The sequence below is a fragment of the Acanthisitta chloris genome, unplaced genomic scaffold, assembly GCF_000695815.1.
Source record: "Acanthisitta chloris isolate BGI_N310 unplaced genomic scaffold, ASM69581v1 scaffold5555, whole genome shotgun sequence".
Classification (NCBI taxonomy): Eukaryota; Metazoa; Chordata; class Aves; order Passeriformes; family Acanthisittidae; genus Acanthisitta; species Acanthisitta chloris.
The window spans coordinates 13,265-30,669 of NW_008673038.1; the positions used below are offsets into that span (position 1 = coordinate 13,265).

The window sequence follows — 17,405 nt, forward strand, 5'->3', positions numbered from 1 at the left end:
CATGGTTGGAAAGCATCTGGTGCACAATGAATGATCTGAGAAATGTAGGATGAGATGAGGAATTTCTTGCAGAAAGGTATTTTATTCTTCCTTTTGCTTTAGATCTATTATATTGTTTCTGTCTTTCAAAGAAACTGTAAGAGGTAAATGGTAAATCGAGCAGTTAAGTGCCTAAGGTGATTAAATAATCTCAACTGCTTTGTGTTCTGCAGCTCTTGCAGAATTCCTGCACCTTGAGATGTCTTTAGACTTATGTTTGAATACTGCCAAACTGCTGCTGGAGCATGGAAGGTATGAAAGCATCACTAAGTGGGGTCAACACAATGGTTGGAGTTTATCAGCAAAGAACATGTGTTATACAACGATGCTTAATTTTAAGCAAAACTCACAGAGTTAGCTAAACAGTTTGGAGAGGGAACCTGTCTGTTTTGATCACAAGGTGATACTGATTATGGCAGCAACAGAACAGGGTGTGACATAAGGTTCATGGCAATTTGCAATGCTGTAGCTTTACTTTAGAATGATTAAGATTCCACATATAGTTTTAATATATATATGGAATAAAATATATATATGAGCCTGGACTGAAAACTTTCTTCTAACCAACTCTCAGAATGAAAGAGTTTGGCATCCTAGAATCATTCTTGTGAAAAGCAGTTCAAGGATGAACAAGTTACTGCGAAATAAATTGAGGCAGGAAATTTCACCCTGTTGAATGCTCCATCATGATTACCTATGCATATGCTTCTGTCTTGAAGGAAATGTGAGGAGTAAACTCCTTTGTGAAAACAGTGGAACAAACATGTGCTAGGAAGTTGCCATTGAATAGATGAACTGTAGTAAATTCCTACCTTGATTCATTCTGTCAGTGTGATTGAATGAGAAACATGCTGTATGGACTGAATATGTTAATCTCTAGAATGGAAAATTAACAGCTTTTCTGGCACAGCCTCTTAAAAATGCATCTGTGTGAATAGGGAATCAGTTGGGCTTGGTTTTCTGAAATCTGTTCCTGAACGATTTGAGTCTTCACCTGACCTTGGAAAAATTACCCTTCTCCACATCGAGTTCCTGTTGCAGAACAAGAGGGAGCTGCTTGCTAAGCAAAAGATTGAAGAAATTATTATAGGTCTGTATCCATCTTTTGTTGCTGTTTACTGAAAGCTGCATGTAGTTGGCTAAGGTCTTGAATTCTAATATTCACTTTTTTTGCTTATTCTTTCTTTCTCTTTGTGTCTGTTTTCCCTCGTGTTTCTTTTACATGGCAACTCTCATTAAATTTGCTGGAGCAATTCCTCCTTCTTAACTTCTCTAGTGAATGACAGTCATGATAAAGCTCATTAATTTGCTGGAGCAATTCCTCCTTCTTAGTGTAGCCTGTGTGTGACTGCTACATGTGGGATTAGAAGTTCTGTGTAATGTTAATGCTTTGTCCATTTGTTGGGATTTAAACAATTTGCATATCCTTGTTTGAGCAGCTGAATAACAGTTTATTTTTTTCAGGTCTGTCGCACCTGTGGCATTTTTAAACTGTCAGATCTGCTGTAAAACAGGTCCTATTTCACACAGCATCTAGCTAGGAGCAAGAGTCACATTTACATTGTTCAAGCATGAATATATTTTTCTCTTACCCACTGTTTTTTTGCGGTTTTGGTTTTGCTTGTTTGTTTGTTTTTCAGAAACACGATGTGAAGCACTGGGTCCCAGCTGAAACTAGTGCTGTGTCAGTGTTTCTTGTTGCAGGCTATGGGACAGTCTTTCTCAGACAGCTCTTAGATGCTTCTCAGTGTGCTTTGTAAAGTTCTTGTAAAGTGATGATTTGCAGTATCTTTTCAGGTCATTATACTGGGAAACAGCTGCTGCCTGAAGCCTTGAATCGGCTGCACATCATCTTGTGGGACAGAGCTGCCAAACATTTTGAGGTTTGGGACCAAACAGTAGTGTTCTTTTTTCTATCAGTGAAAATTAAGATCTTTTTCTGACCTCTTTGATATGTCTATTTTTGGTTAGAATGCAAGCTGTTACTAAGATCCCTGTTCCAGCTGGCAGTAGTTTTTCGTCCAGCTGAGTGCTATTTTCCATTGCAAACTCAAATTTCAGGTAGCATCATCTCAAGGTTTGTGCATGGGAACAGTTATGGCCAGAACTGCAGCTCCAGCTGGATCCCTCTGTGTCTGTGGGGCCTGATGGGATTCATCCAAGAGTACTCAAAGAGCTCTGGCTGGTGTCTTATTGATTTTTGAATGGTCTTGGGAATCTGGAGAGCTCCCAGTTGCCTGCAAGCTGGCAAATGTTGTCCCAGTTTTCAAGAAGGACAAGAAGGATGACCCTGGAAAGTACAGTCCTGTCAGTGTCACTTCAGTGCCTGGTAAAATTACGGAGGTTATTCTGGGAGTTATTGAAAAACACCTGAAGGACAACACAGTTGTCGGTTGCAGGTTCATGAGGAGGAAGTCCTGCTTGTCAAACAATTTCCTTTTATGACAAGGGCACCCACCTAGTTGATCAGGGGAAGCCAACTGATGGAATCTTTTTGGATTTCAGTGAGGCTTTAACACAGTTGTGCAGGTTCATGAGGAGGAAGTCCTGCTTGTCAAACAATTTCCTTTTATGACAAGGGCACCCACCTAGTTGATCAGGGGAAGCCAACTGATGGAATCTTTTTGGATTTCAGTGAGGCTTTGGGTTCTGTCTCTCACAGTATCTAGACAAATTAGAGGAGTGAGCACTCACCAGCTGTATTAAATCTAACAGAGAGGCAAGTGCTGGATTCTGTAGTTAGAACACCTGGATGGGGACAATTTCCTTTTATGACAAGGGCACCCACCTAGTTGATCAGGGGAAGCCAACTGATGGAATCTTTTTGGATTTCAGTGAGGCTTTGGGTTCTGTCTCTCACAGTATCTAGACAAATTAGAGGAGTGAGCACTCACCAGCTGTATTAAATCTAACAGAGAGGCAAGTGCTGGATTCTGTAGTTAGAACACCTGGATGGGGACAGGCTGGGGAATGAGAAGCTGGAGAGCAGCACTGTGGAAAGGGACCTGGGGGTCCTGGTTGATGACAAGTTGAATATGAGCCCACAGTGTGCCCTGGCAGCCAAAAATGCCAAGTGTTTCCTGGGGTGCATCAGGCACAGCATCACCAGGTGGGTGAGGGAGGGGACTGTCCCTCTCTGCTCTGCACTGGTGCAGCCTCACCCTTGGTGCTGGGGGCAATTTTGGGTGCCACAATAAAAGAAGGATATAAAGCTATTAGAGTGTGTCCAAAGGGGGGCAGTGAAGGGCCTAGAGGAAAGGGTGAGGTCACTTGGCTTGTTCAGCCTGGAGAGGAGAAGACTGAGGGGAGACCTCATCACTCTATACAACTTCCTCATGAGGTGAAGTGGAGGGGCAGCACTGATCTCCTCTCTGGTAACCAGTGACGGGACCCAAGGGAATGGCTGGAGCTGTGTCAGGGGAGGTTTAGGTTGGCTATTAGGGAAAGGTTCTTCCCCCAGAGGGTGTCTGGGCACTGGAACAGCTGGGATTGTTGGGGTGTCCTGAGCAGGGCCAGGAGTTGGAGTCTGATGATCCTTATGGGTCCTTTCCAACTCAGGATGTTCTGTGATTCTCTGAGATATGATCACCCAAGTGACCTGTGCAGTCCATCATTCTGGTTCTGTCCTGGACAAGCTACAAGAACCTGAATATATTCTTTACTGTTTATTTTACCGTTCCTAGTGTGTCAAGGTCAGTTGTTCCTTTAAGGAGCACAAAGTGTTATTTATATATAGATTTGGGGTTTAGCCTATATAAAGTAGTTTTGGATGCTTACATTGCATCCCAGCTCATATACATATGTACTGTTAGTATCTATAAGTTCTGTTATTCAAAACCAAATTCTTTATTCTTTCAGTATTGTGAGGAGACAAATTCATGTTCTACTGTTGTTTTTCTGTCACACACTTATTTCTTGAACATATAAAGAAAAACATATGTGCCATTTTAGTACCTATCATCTGTATAGTTAAGAAGGAATTTTGCTTGTGACAGAGCTTCCTTCCTCCTCATTCTAAAATAAATTCTCTGCCCAAACTGAACTATAGTTGGGAGTACCATCTTCAGTGTAGTGTAGTCTAAATTGGATACATATTTTAGTCTTTTTCTCTTAATTTCAGTTGTTCTGGATCATAAAGAGCGACTGTTTTTGAGATGATCTTTCTGTTTTGTATTTAGTCATAAGAATGCCCTTCTGGGTCAGATGAATGACCCACCTAGTGCAATGTGCTGTCTTTGATAATGGCTGTAAGAATAAGGGAAGAGTAGGAATAGGGACAATATCAATTTCCTAGTGAATATTACTTGCATTGTGGGACCAGTGATTACTCTTCTGGGAGAAAGGCTGCACTAGATATGCTAATCTATCTATAGCTTTTGTTTCCCATCACCTTTTAAAAAAATTGGGAAAACATAAGCTGTGTAATCCCCCCAAACAAGGGTGTGTTTGTGTGGGATTTGTTTTGGTTTGATATTTTCTAGGAGAAAAGCTATTCTGAAGCCCTTCAATGGTACAATTACTCTGTGAGCTTCTACACACCTGGACAGATAGATCAGAACTTGGCTAAGCTACAGAGGAACATGGCTTCTTGTTATCTTCATCTGAAACAAGTTGATAAGGTATATAGAATACATATATATACACACATTTATGTGTTTATTTGCATTGTTTTCATTTTTATGGCTATGTCATTGGGACTAAATTTAAACCTTTGTTACTGTACCTCTTCTGCTGTGAGAGAGGGAACTGCCTCTGCCTGTCTCACATCATCCAGCCACAGAACTGCTGTTCATCATTGTAGCTGCTATGGACCCGCTTGTGTCACCTGTGTTTCTAAGGAGGGAAACAGTGCACAAGCTGTGTGACTGTGCCTCAGTATTTCAGGGTTCTTCTCAGGTGGGAGGTTCTCCTCTCTTCAAGACAGATGAGGCCTGGCAGGAAGAATGTTTGATATTTCTCACTAGAACTTTGCCCAGCAGTTTGTTAGCTTTACCTCTGCAGAGAAGTGCACCTGCTTTACCTGTCTAAGCCTTCTGGTTTGAGGGTGTTATACCTCACAGTTCAAAGTGACAGGAGGGAGTTTAATATCTCAGCATTCTCAGGGCTTCTCTTGCTTTCCGAATGTGTAGCTCTAATTTTGAGGAATTGGCTTTTGCCTTTCTAATAATTTGTCAACCTTCAGTGGCATCTTCTGGTCTTATCACTTTTCTTTCAAGGGAAGATGTTGTCAAACTAACTATCTTGAATAATTATATAAATATCAACAATGTAACCATTACCATTTTGTGTATCTTTTTAGCTCTTTTTTACTGCAAATTATATGCTATTAATTTCAAGATACTGTTGTACTGATTGCCTTTAATCTCTTCTGTGAATAGGCTAAAGAGGCAGTTAAAGAAGCAGAGAGGTGTGATCCAAACAGCATCTTTACTAAATTCAGTGTCTATAAGATTGCAGTGATGGAGAACAATACTGATAAAGGTAGAACTTGAAAGTTAAAGTGTCCACTACAAGGAGCAGAAGTGCCCAGTAGATTAGAAAACACTAACCAGATTTGCACTGTTCATCTTGAGAAAGACACAGTAGAGGGTATCTAGGAGAAGGGTCTCTGAAGCCATTTGAACTGTCAGGCTGTAGATTTAAATTGTCCGAGTAGCATGTTTTTTGCACACAAGATGTAAGATGTAGAATCCATTGCTGTATCTGATATTGTCTGGATGGAGCCTCTGGCTGGGAAGTCTCTAATCTTCTCATGGGCAGAGGCTATAGTAGCATCCCAGGGTGAGAATCATTGTATGCTTACTGATTCTCATATTTTTTTGTATGCATATACAATATAAAAAAGGGGAAGCTGAGCTCAATGAACCTGAAAGGAACCATTATTGCTGCTCTTAATACCTCTGGGCAAGTAGAGCCTGAAGTTACCACAAATACACGAATTACTGAGATGACTTACAGAATGACTTATCGGTAGCCACTTTCTTCTTTGTAATGAGTTCTGCCATTTCATATTTTAATGAGACTCTTAGCTCAAGTAATGAAAACTGAGAAATACAGTCTGTACTTACTTAGAATACAGAGCAACATGCACAGCTTATTTTTCCAGTGAGTTCTCTGCCAATTAATTGTTCTCTATACATCTTTAAATGACAGCATAATTTGTTCACATAATATAGAGTGGGAACCACAGCACAGTGTGAACATAAAAGCAGTGGCACCTTTGGCATAAGCCAAGATGTGGGAGCTTGGAACAATGCCCAGACAATGTATTAGAGAAAGTCTTCTGTCTTTGGTGACAAACAGTTACTTAGCAGAACAAAATTAAGGATGAGAGGTAGAGTATCATTTGTATGGCATCCTTGTTTCCTTAGATCAGTAGCTTGGAAAGCCTTTTGGCACCTCTTTAGGAAGAAATGCTTTTTAGTGGAGAGGTGCTGGTATGGTCAGGTTTTCTTGTCTTGTCTTTTCATATAAAAAAAAATTATAGCCTTTCATGAGTCATTAAAACAGGAGAACTTTCCACCTTCCAATTGCTTCTATAAAAAATGTTATTTTTTCCCTGTGTGTGTTTCAGCTGTGGAAGCAGTTATTGAAATGGGGAAGCTAACAGAGAAGCCACCACAACATGAAGACAACCCAAGAGTGGATGAAAGTACAGGCACTAACCTTTTGAGTTTAGCTGCCCAAATTGCTTTAGAGGTAGAGCAGATATGTTGTCTTTGCTTTATTGATCTAAGTAGGAGAGCTGTAACCTCTTCAACCTGCCCTGCTTTTCATATTTCTAGGTATTTTGTGGATTTTGAAGTATTTTACTCTTCCATGACAAAGGTCTCACTCAAATGTGTTGTGTACTGCAAAGTGATTAATTTCACATAGAAAGAAATTGCATCTTTTAAAATTTCTGCAGGAAAAGGAAGGATTCTGAGTTACAAATGTTGGTGTCTGAAAATGACCTGGTATATTTCTGTAAAATTCCCCTTAGAAAAATTGTATGTCTTCTTCTGCCTCTGGGATCTGCTCTTTGATATGAGAGGAGGAACCTGTGTACAAAATACACATAAGTCAACAATGAAAGACTGAGCAGTCCTTTGTCCCTCGTGTTTGCCTCTTGGTTGGTGACTTGAGTGATGTCTGAACTGGCTGATTGCATTTGAGGCTATTAGGCCTTTGTTCACAGCCCTGTAAGGCACGAAAGCCTCACCAACCTGTACCAGTCCTGTTCTTGCCTTAGGCTCTTTGTGCATGGACTCGTATGATCTCTCCTTATAGTTTTCTCTGCATGCTGAGGCAATTCTGTGCAGAGCCCTTTGTTCTTTCTCCTGCTGCACAGACTTCTGGAATATGCTGTTGCTTTGGGGTTGGTTTGTTTTGTTGTTTTGGTTTGGGTCTTTTTGTGGTCACTGAGGTAGTTCAGTATATACAAAACACATTTTAATTTCTTTTCAGAATGACCAGCAAATTGTGGCTATCAAAGCTTTGGAGTATTTGTCTGAACATTTACAAGACTATCGACAATTGTTCGCAGCCTTAAAGTGAGAATTCAACATATTTACGAGGAGAAAGTTTTGTTTTCTTTTAAAAAAATATTGTAAGGTGGAAAACTGAGAAGATGACAGATTAGTTATCAGCCTTTTTGGTGCTGCAGATGTGCCTCAAGCCTCAGCTCCTATTATCTGCAGATGTTGTGAGTCTCTCCCAGGCAAACAGTATTAGTCGCACTGAATTTTCTGATTACACTCTGGTGTGAACAGATGACCAGCAGTGACTCTAGTGGGATTGCATCAACATTTTTGGTGAAAATACCAGTTAGATTGTGCCCTCTGATTGTGTCTTCTTGAAGTATTCTATGTTGTTTATGAAAACAAATATTGTGAGACAGATGTATTTATTTCCATATTTGCTTCAAGCTTTTTTAAAAGTATATTTATTTAATTACTACTACATGTTTTCACAAAGGGATATACAAAACAAGGCAATTTTATGTATATAAAAAGATATATAATATATAGTTGTATAACGTCTATATTATACTGTACAAATAGTATAATCTTATTCTCAGTTTGACACTTTTAATTCTTCTGTGAGTTCCACAGGCTGATAGCATAGGAAAAGAAGTGGGATCTCTTCTGGAAAATTAGGGGGCTGATAGCATAGGAAGGGAAGTGGGATCTCTTCTGGAAAATTAGGACAAAGTACATTGTCTTTGTAAAAAAGAATCTTGTTTCTTCATTGCTTGTTTTTCTCATGTTTAGATGCCTGATTCGTCTGATGTTGTCAAAAGTCAGGGCAGAAGATGAAGAGAAGAGGTGAGTCCATTTGCAAGCCCATTTTCTGGTGGTGGATACTGTACAAATGGTGGAATGTTTTCTTGCTGGGCATATTGCAGAGTAATCCAGAGATTAGTTGTTATGCTGGTAAAAAGTCCACCCAGGTGACTTCCCAGCCTGATCTAGTGACATCACATAGGAACATGTTTTCTGCTTGTGTAACCTTTCCTTCAAATATTTGCTCCTTGCCTTCCCCTTTGATGAATGCACAAGGCTGTCAGGTATTTTTAGTGGAGGATGTGAGCTGAGCAATCTCTGTGACTTTGACACTAGTGAGGTGTATTTCCTGAGTTCTGAGTGAGAAGAATGAATATATCCATAACTGGGGAGATGTGTTCCAACATTAATAATGTGTTCTGTTGGAAGAAAGTTAATCAATTTTCTAAACCTCAATTTTCTCTCCATTCTAGAGATGAAGATATCAACTCCATACTGACTTACTTGAACTTGGGTATGCTTTTGTTTTATTTACATTCTCTGGAGTTCCTCCATTTGTGGAAGAAGATTTTATGATGCGAATAGATCCATACCAACCAAATGTTTAGGCTCTTTGTTTCACTTTGGGTTCCCAAGTTCCCACTGAAATAAATGAAAACTAAAATTGGAGATTCAACAGTGTTGTGAAGTTGGTGCTCAGTGCCACAGGTGTTTGCTGTTGAAAACTATTCCTGCAAGTAGAAGAGGATGAAGAGTAGAATTAAATGAGTTAAAGGTTCCTAGCAGAAGGGCCTCAAACCTGTTATTAAATTTAAAACCCCTCAACTTCTTGTGAAATTAATAAAACTCCTCTGCATTAGACTTGTGTGTCAGCAAACTTTGAAGAGGCAATACTTGGCTTCTTCTCTAAAATGCTGTTTGAGGCACCTTTTGATGTTTTTTTGTAAGTGATTCTGGTGAGAATGTTAGATTTAAGTTGTGAGAATAAGTCTCCATCAGGAATTGCATGGGAGTTTTGGAACCCTTTGGTTTGTAGTGCAGTGGTTAGACTTGGAAGTGGTTTTATTCTGCTCAGAAAGTGTTGCTTACATATTGAACACTACATTTTTTGCAGCTCACAAGACACTTGCTGAGTCTTTCACAGAAGAGACATTCACAGGGGACATGAGGATCCTTGAAGCTCACTGGTTTAGAAAAGTTGGTAGGTAGCACTCTCAAAATCTAAACGGAATCTCCTCTACCTCCACTTAGCTAGAAATTAAGGAAGAAAGAAGTGTTTAGAGATGTAGCACATTTATAAAACTCGTCACCTTTGCCAGTCACTGCCTTAACTAGTCTGAAAGTTCCCCTGCTGCATTTTCTGTTGTCTGAAACTGTGATGTGATTCATGTTTTAAGTGAGTTAAGATAAATACTCTCACAAGGTCCATTTGACTGATACATTATTCCCTTCACCACAGGAATTGTTGTCCATGGTACAGCTCTTCAGAGTTCACCATTTAGTTCACCTCTTGATTACACCTTCACTGCCAAGACTCTGTTACAGGAGTAAAATTTAAAATCAGGAAAATAGAAAGAATAATGTTTTTCTTACATGTCTGAAAAGAAATGCTGCTAAGAGCAATACAAAACCCCCTTACTGCTGATCTATTTTGTATAGGCAAAATAAGAATAATTTCTCTTGGGAATATTGTTGAACACTTTCATTCAGATACTAACTTTAGTAATGTAAAGAAATGCTCCTGCCAGTCCCTGCTCACGTGAGTAGGGTGTGTGGTAGAGTGGGTACTTGGTTAGGATGAAATTACCAGGACAAAATCTGAAAGCTGTTTTAACAAATCACTAACAACAGTATTTCTTGCTGCTGTTAAATGAGCTGTTGATGACATTTTGATGAAGAAGTAGAAGTGTAGAATGTGAACTGCCTATTGCTAGAGATCAGATGGGCACACACATAACTGAAGATTTTTATTCTAATCTCTGTTTTTTCTGTCTTTGTTAGCTTGGAACTTAGCTGTGGAGTTCAAGGATAGCCCTGAAAAGATGAGGGATTTTTTTCTATTGTCTTTCAAGGTACTTACTCTTCCTAGTAGTGTCTCTGAGGAATATTTTCATCTGTCTAGTTCTTCTTAAGGTTCTTTTAGGCTCTGGTCCTAATCTCCACATAGGACTTGTACCAACACTGTCAGTTTTGTGTGTGTTTGTACAGACTGGACTCCAACTCTGCTTTACACTTTATATTTAAATAACTACATAATTTACAAGCAGAACTGCGATATGAATATATACTACTCATGACAGTATGTAATTTACAAGCAGAACTGCAATATGAATATATACTACTCATGACAGTACTGGAAGTGTCACAGAGGAGACTCAGCAATAACCTGTTCACAAGCAAATTGCTTTAAATGGGTAAAATTCTCATTACCTTTATTTTTGGTGTCAGTTGTCCCAGTTTTGTCCTTCTGACAAGGCTGTTCTCCTTGCTCAGAAGACATGCCTGTTAATGGCAGCTGCAGTGGATCTGGAGCTGGGGAGAAAACAAGTAACACCTTCAGAACAGGTAGGGGAAATCCTCTTCACTGGTTCTGTATGTACCAGTGTAGTACTTATTTCTTTGGATTTTGACATCTTAAGTTTTTTCACTCAGAACAGGATATTGAGAATGTAAACAAGGGAATATTTCATAGTTGATTAGAATCAATGCAGCTTTCCAGACAGTTGTAAATGGTGGATTTCTGTACATTAGTTCTGTTGGCTTAAGTGGATTTGAATAGATTTCTAGCAGTAAAGGGTCGTGGCAGTGTCTCTTACAGGAATTTCAATCTACTGCACGTGATAGGTAAGGAGTCTGCTGCTAAACATGGGTTGATCAGACAATTATGCTGTTGCTGAAGGTAGTTAGCACTATGGTTGTGATAAAGCTCACAGTATTTTGAGGTTTTATGCATACATCTTGGGGGGAGCATTGTGCTTACTGTGGTAAGAAAATGTCCAGTGGTTATGAAGGAAGTCTGGAACTCTGTGGGAGAGGGATTGTAGGAACTTACTTCAGTGGACAGTGCACAGCACAGCAATTTGTGTTGTGGGATTTAATGGTTTGTAAGTCTCAATTGCTCTATTTTGTGCTTGGGAGCTAAAAAAAAATGCCCCATAGGAACACACGTGGTTCTTTTTGGACCAAGGGAACATTCAATGTGAAGAGGCTTTGTCTGAGATGTGGAAGTCTTTGAAAAAGAGAAAAAACCCCACCCCAAATCCAGTAACTGGTGTAGGTGATTTGCTAACTAGGCTGATTCTGAATTTATTTTATAGTTAGATAGAAAGATGTTGTTAGTTAGTTTTCGTCATAAAACTATATGACAAAAATAACTCCTGAAATTTTGTAAAACAGACAGAGCTTTTCAGCCAGGCCCTTCAGCATCTTCAGACATGCAGGGAGATATGGAAGGTTCTGAAACTAACAGGTAGGCTGCAAACTGTGTTTGTTCAGCACGTGTAACTCTTACACTTAGTCACTGTATCCATGGAAAGTACAGGGCAGATGGAATTACTGTCTCAGCTGGAGGCTGTTGAAGCAGATAGATGACAGTACGATAAAGGAGTGGGCAAAGCCAAGTACTGTTTTTTGTGTGTCCTTAGTATTTAACTCCAGTCAAGAAATTTACTTGCTGGTTTTTTTTTTTTCCCATTAACATCTCAGAATGAAAGGTGCATTGTATGGTTTGGATTTGGGAGTCTCTTTGGCCTTTTGCACTGAAGGGAAGATAACTCAGGAAGACTTTTTCCCTTTTGATTTGCCATCCTTGAAATCTCTGAGGGGTTGATTGTCTCAGGACAGGAGTTTCTCCTGGAGATATTTGTGGAGTGGCAGCCTGGTGCTTCCTTCCCTTCCTCCACAGTCCTTGGTGTTTGTGTCAGGGATTCTGCTGTTCTCCCACCCTTCTTCCATGTTTAAGGATTCCCTGAGGGATTTTCTACCACAAAGGGGACAGGTCCTGTAGAAGAATTTGAAGTAGATGCTAACTTCTTTCATACGCTGACCTGAGCTGGTGGCCTGCCATTATCTCTTTCACCTGACTATGAAAATGGCTTCCCTCGTACCCATTAATAGTACTTTAATAGTTTTCCTGCCCGTTGGAAGCAAAATTTATACCTTATAGTACACTATGTGGCTTTGAGAAAGTTCATCATTGCATACAGACAATTCTGTCTCATTTGTAGGAGACTTTGGCAAAGACCCAACAGACACATTGTTGCTGCTTTATGAATTTGAAGCAAGATCCAAACTGAATGATCCAACACTTCACAACCTGATGGAGTCAGTTTGGGAGCAACCACAAATAGAGATCAAGACACTAGAAATCATTGCATGTGAGGACTGTGTTTGTGCTTTCATCATTCTTCAAGTCAGGAAAAAAAGCTTTTGTTTCTCTTTCCTGTTCATTTGAGGTGACCAGGATTATCATGTGTTGTGCAGCATGGGTCTAACCCATATACATTTATCTCTAATCCAGAAAATGAGTCTAACCACATACATTTTGTCCTGAAGCAAAGATGCTTAGAATCTCAGCACCATTAGGAAATCCACATTACACAGAGGAGGGACCAGAAAGCTGTAACATCCTTCCATTTCTAGTCCCTGAGGTGTTCATACTGGCTGAGAGTCTGGAAGATTATTCAGATAAACTGTTACAAGTTCTAAACTGGCAATAGCCAGAGAATTGCCTTAGCTGATTCATGCCCCAGTACAGAAGTTCTAGGACTTGGATAGATATTTGAAGTATATTTAAGCTATTAAGGTAACTTTAAGTTCAGACTTAAAGTTTGTGTAGTCAATCTATAAATATCACTTCTCTGTACTGTGCCACTGTTTCCTCACAAGTTCTAGTTATGCTTCCTTGTGAATCTAGAGTAGGATCCAAGAAAAATGAGTAACGTTTAGAACTTCCATGGCAAATCTTTGGAGGGTGTTCTGTAGGATTGTGTAAATTCCTTCTGGTCTCCCTTGTCCTGAGGGAGTGCACTCCTGGGCTTGGAGACACCATACTGAGATCCTGCTTCTGCCTAACTTTTCAATCTGGGTTTTCATGTTCAAGGAGGCAAACAAAACTCTTTACTTAGGACAGTCCCCCCCCCCAGTATTTTTGGATGGTAAACAGCAGTGAGAGTACTTGTAAATTATGAAACCTGATGTGCTTGTGCCTTCTTGCCTTCATTGATGATGTGCACAGTAAGAAAGAAGTACAGAAGCACTCGTTTGTGTCCAGCCCAGGTGTTAAGCAAATCTCTTTTCAGTTGTTTATCACAAGGATCTGACAACATGCTGCAGTTTATTTTAGTGACCATTGAGATTAAAGTTTGACTTCAGTAATTTCTTTTTTATTCTTCTCTATTTTCTTTTACTTTAAGCATTGGCAATGGAATCTCCAGCTCGGTACCCTGTGCTGTGTAAGAAAGCTCTCAAGAGTGCACTAAACCTTCACAGAAAGCAGCCTGTCATTGATGCTGTGAAATTTAGGTTAGTGTTATCACATAGCTTTGCCTTTGCTCTGACTGGAAATGCTGACAGGGAATAAAACTGTAATTTGGAACAAGTGGATTTTAGTTTATGTGCAAGGTTCTACTTCTTGCTAGCCAACCAACCAGTGGAGCTCTGAGGGATGATCACTGTCTGAGAGATGTGTTAACTGCAGTTTGCTTACTTGGCACGTTTTCTGGCCCAGTCTTATTTCCAATAAACTTATCTATTGAGAAAGGAAATGAAAATTGGATTCAGAAGAAGCCTCTGGCTGTTTCTGGTGAGGAAGGGCTTTATGTCAAATGCTACTCTGCAGTAGTGAACTAGGTATTTCAAAGACAATATAGGGAAGAGAAATTCAGGGCTGAGAAGAAAGACATGAGTTGTCAGTTAGTGATATGATGCCATAGTCCATACACAATTTATTCTGCTGGATAACAGCGCTGACAGCTGCACCTTATGGATTCTGTAAAGCAACCTGGTGTGTGGCCTCTCTCGTTGTGCCCCATGAAGATTTTTTTCCTCCTTTCAAGTTCTTTGCAGTAAGCACTGAGCAAAGGCAGCTGTTAGCATTGCCTTTCTCCCGTCACACTGAGAAAGACAGACCTGTTTTCAGATTGTATTTGTTCCTGATTTTCTGAGGGTGCTGACTACTTAGTTCTTGGTGGTGAAGTTAGAAAAGGTACTTTCTCCTTGCTGTTCTCCCTAGAAAATACTGTCTTTCCTTCTTTGTTACTTTGGAGACCAGCAATGAAAATAATGAAGTTCTGTTTGCTTTTCTTGGCTCTGGTTTTGCACAGTTTGTATGAACGAGATCTGATACCAGGAAAATGTGTGTTTCTGCTGTACAAATGTCGTAAGCCCCAAGGTAGACATGTCTGACATCACAGAGACATAAGTCAGTGTGCTACTGATGCTGAAGAGGAGCTGTTTGTGCATGTGGTGTTTAATGTTTCCTCTTCTGCTCTCTTTCACTTCTCAGCAAATGCTTACATAGTTTGATTAATGTTTCTTTGCCGACTGGATTAACAGACTTGGACACCTGTGTGCTGCAGGAGGTGTGGGACTACTTTGAAGATGCTCTGAGTGTAGTCAGCAGCACAGTAAGTTGAACAGGAAAACCAGAGATTGGGAGATAATACTGAAGAAAATTCTCATCAGACTGATACTAACGAGTAGAATGAACATGACATGTTATATGTGGAGCTGATAAGACTTTTTCAGTGAAAGATAGACTGAAATTACCTCAAAATAAATGTCTCTTGGATATATATGACTGCATTACAAATTTCACTGCATTCTGTAAGGCTTTTTTAGCGGCATCTAAGGACAAACTTTCAGTTCCTATTTTAGAAGCATCTCAAGCTAGAACATTTATCTTTATTCCTTGTGTTTTCCACACTCTTACGCTGAATACATTTTTAAATGCAGATAACTTTTCCACATCAGTTTAAAGCTGTCTAAAATTTGGATACTAGTCCTACTTTTTTCTCACCCCTGTCTTGTTAAATGTTTTTGGGAACTTCACTACTATTTCTTCCAACTGACCTAGAACTACATTCCTGTGCTGTCAGTACTTGTGGTACCACTTGCCTGGTTTCTGTGAGGACAGACATATGGAGAGTAAATTCCTCCTTTCAGTAAGCATTTCTTACTCAAGGAATTGCTCTTTGCTTAGGGTGAAAACCCCAACTGTTTTCCCACTCTAAACTCTAATGCACTCCTGACATGTCAGTTTTAAAGTGAAGACTCTGTTTTCTGATGAGCTGCTGCTTCTTGGTTGCTACCCCAGGATGCTTACCCAGAGATGGAGATCCTTTGGTTGATGACAAGAGCCTGGAACACAGGAATATTTCAGTATACTGTTGGAAAATACAAAGAAGCTGAGCAGTGGTGTGAATTGGGGATGCGTTTCCTCAATCGCTTGGGATCTCTGAAGAAGAGCTATGAAAGCCATGTAAGTGTGCACAGAGGGATTTGAGGGTATGGGATTGGATGTCTGGCCTGAATTTGAGATGTGGGTCTGGGTGAAGCCTTGGTAACTAAATATTTTGGAGGAGCTTGATGCTAACAGAGTGTTTCAAAGTGAGACCCGAAAAGTTTTGATAGACAACAGAAAGAGTAATGTAGTGTCCTTTTACTGGAAGGATGATGTAAATGGCTGACTGGAAATAAACCTCTGACTATTTATGGCCGTGGGGGAGCCCTTGTACCCTGCCTGCTGTAACTGAAGTCAAGGTGCTGTACTGGTTTACTTCAATCAGCTGTTGTGTGAATACTTTCAAGGTGGTTTCTAGTGTGATCTTACATCTCATAAATAGGGTTTCAGCTGATGTGAATAAAATCTTTAAAGCTTACTTTTTCCATGTAGCTTAGCCACTTCCTATGAGGGAGAAATTTCAGGGCTTGGACCTTTGTAGCAAGCAGTGACACTTCTTAATCTGTCACAATTAAGCTTCTCTCTACAGTTTTTGGCTGGTGTTCCTGTGTAGATTGCAGCATAGTGCAGCCTGGGAGGTGTCTGCGGTCACCACGCATTCTCTCATGCACAAGATGGGCACTTGAGGGCTGCCTGTAACTCTTATGCAATTTTAAATGTATCAGTTGAGACAGTAGGAGTTGAGATCACTCCCTTCCAACCTCAACATCAACTCCCAACTCCTGTGATTCAGTGAACGGGTATATTCACTCACATGAGACTCAGATGTAAACTAGGCTTTATGGCAGTGGAAATCAAACCACCTTGCACTGATTTAACTCTCTTTTCTAAACCATTGTATTTAAATCTGTGCCAAAATCTTTATATCCGTCTGAAATTTTAGGCTTAGAAACTTGTGGTAGGCTCCCGCTATTCCCTTGTTTCTGTTCCCTGTCATTCCATTGTATCTAAGGGAGTGATACAGCTTTATCCATCTTTGTTGACAGCTGTGGTGTTTATGTTCTGCAGATGATTGGTCTTTATAGTGAGGTTCTGGACAAACTGGACAGAGCGAAAGGATTTATTCCAAATGAAGAATAAAACCAGCCACAACTGCAAAAAAAAAAAAGAAGGACACAGTCTCTCTTCGAAAGGTTCTGCTCAATGAAAGAGGCTGTTAGCTCTGTGAAGGCATGGGAGCAGTGGAAAAGAAAGCAGGATCTCCTTGTTGGCAGATAAGTTATGTGTATTTTAGGAAGTGTTTATTCAATAAACGTAATTGTTTTCCTCTAGGGAATAATTTTCATTCTCTGGAGCTGTTTAACAGTTAGAAATGAATATTTAACTTTTTCATGAGATGCATCTGCTGTTGTGTAACAGGTTGGTTTGAATATCTGATTTTAGTGGTAACTGGCAACAAGAACAATAAAAGTATTCTGAAAATATTCCATCTCTTCTGGATGTCATAGCTGCCTTGCTGCATAAATATTTATGAGATTGTTTAGTTTCCAGGCCATTTCAGTATGGACAAGAATTCAGAGCTCTTTGCTGGTTTCACAGTCAGTCAGAATAGAAAAGAGCAGTAGTACTGAGCTCCCAAAACAGCTCAAGCTCACACTGGCACTGCTGTGAGGGCTGCACTGCTCCTGTCTGAGCTCACT

General features: G+C 40.0%; 1 protein-coding gene across 1 annotated transcript in view; it reads left to right on the top strand.

Annotated features, from left to right (window-relative positions):
- Window positions 1-16,845, top strand: part of TEX11 (testis expressed 11) — a gene marked incomplete at its 5' end in the record, with an annotated part of 30,055 nt that extends 13,210 nt beyond the window's left edge. Inside the window, 18 exons of the mRNA XM_009074742.1 lie at window positions 213-291; window positions 978-1,129; window positions 1,837-1,922; window positions 4,521-4,658; window positions 5,418-5,520; window positions 6,614-6,738; window positions 7,486-7,571; window positions 8,292-8,345; window positions 8,777-8,817; window positions 9,418-9,504; window positions 10,305-10,375; window positions 10,752-10,868; window positions 11,700-11,772; window positions 12,530-12,679; window positions 13,718-13,826; window positions 14,809-14,929; window positions 15,619-15,783; window positions 16,774-16,845. Coding sequence (XP_009072990.1) covers window positions 213-291; window positions 978-1,129; window positions 1,837-1,922; window positions 4,521-4,658; window positions 5,418-5,520; window positions 6,614-6,738; window positions 7,486-7,571; window positions 8,292-8,345; window positions 8,777-8,817; window positions 9,418-9,504; window positions 10,305-10,375; window positions 10,752-10,868; window positions 11,700-11,772; window positions 12,530-12,679; window positions 13,718-13,826; window positions 14,809-14,929; window positions 15,619-15,783; window positions 16,774-16,845 — 1,829 coding nt within the window. The remainder of the gene's footprint in view (window positions 1-212; window positions 292-977; window positions 1,130-1,836; window positions 1,923-4,520; window positions 4,659-5,417; window positions 5,521-6,613; window positions 6,739-7,485; window positions 7,572-8,291; window positions 8,346-8,776; window positions 8,818-9,417; window positions 9,505-10,304; window positions 10,376-10,751; window positions 10,869-11,699; window positions 11,773-12,529; window positions 12,680-13,717; window positions 13,827-14,808; window positions 14,930-15,618; window positions 15,784-16,773) is intronic.
- Between the last annotated feature and the right edge of the window lie 560 nt (window positions 16,846-17,405).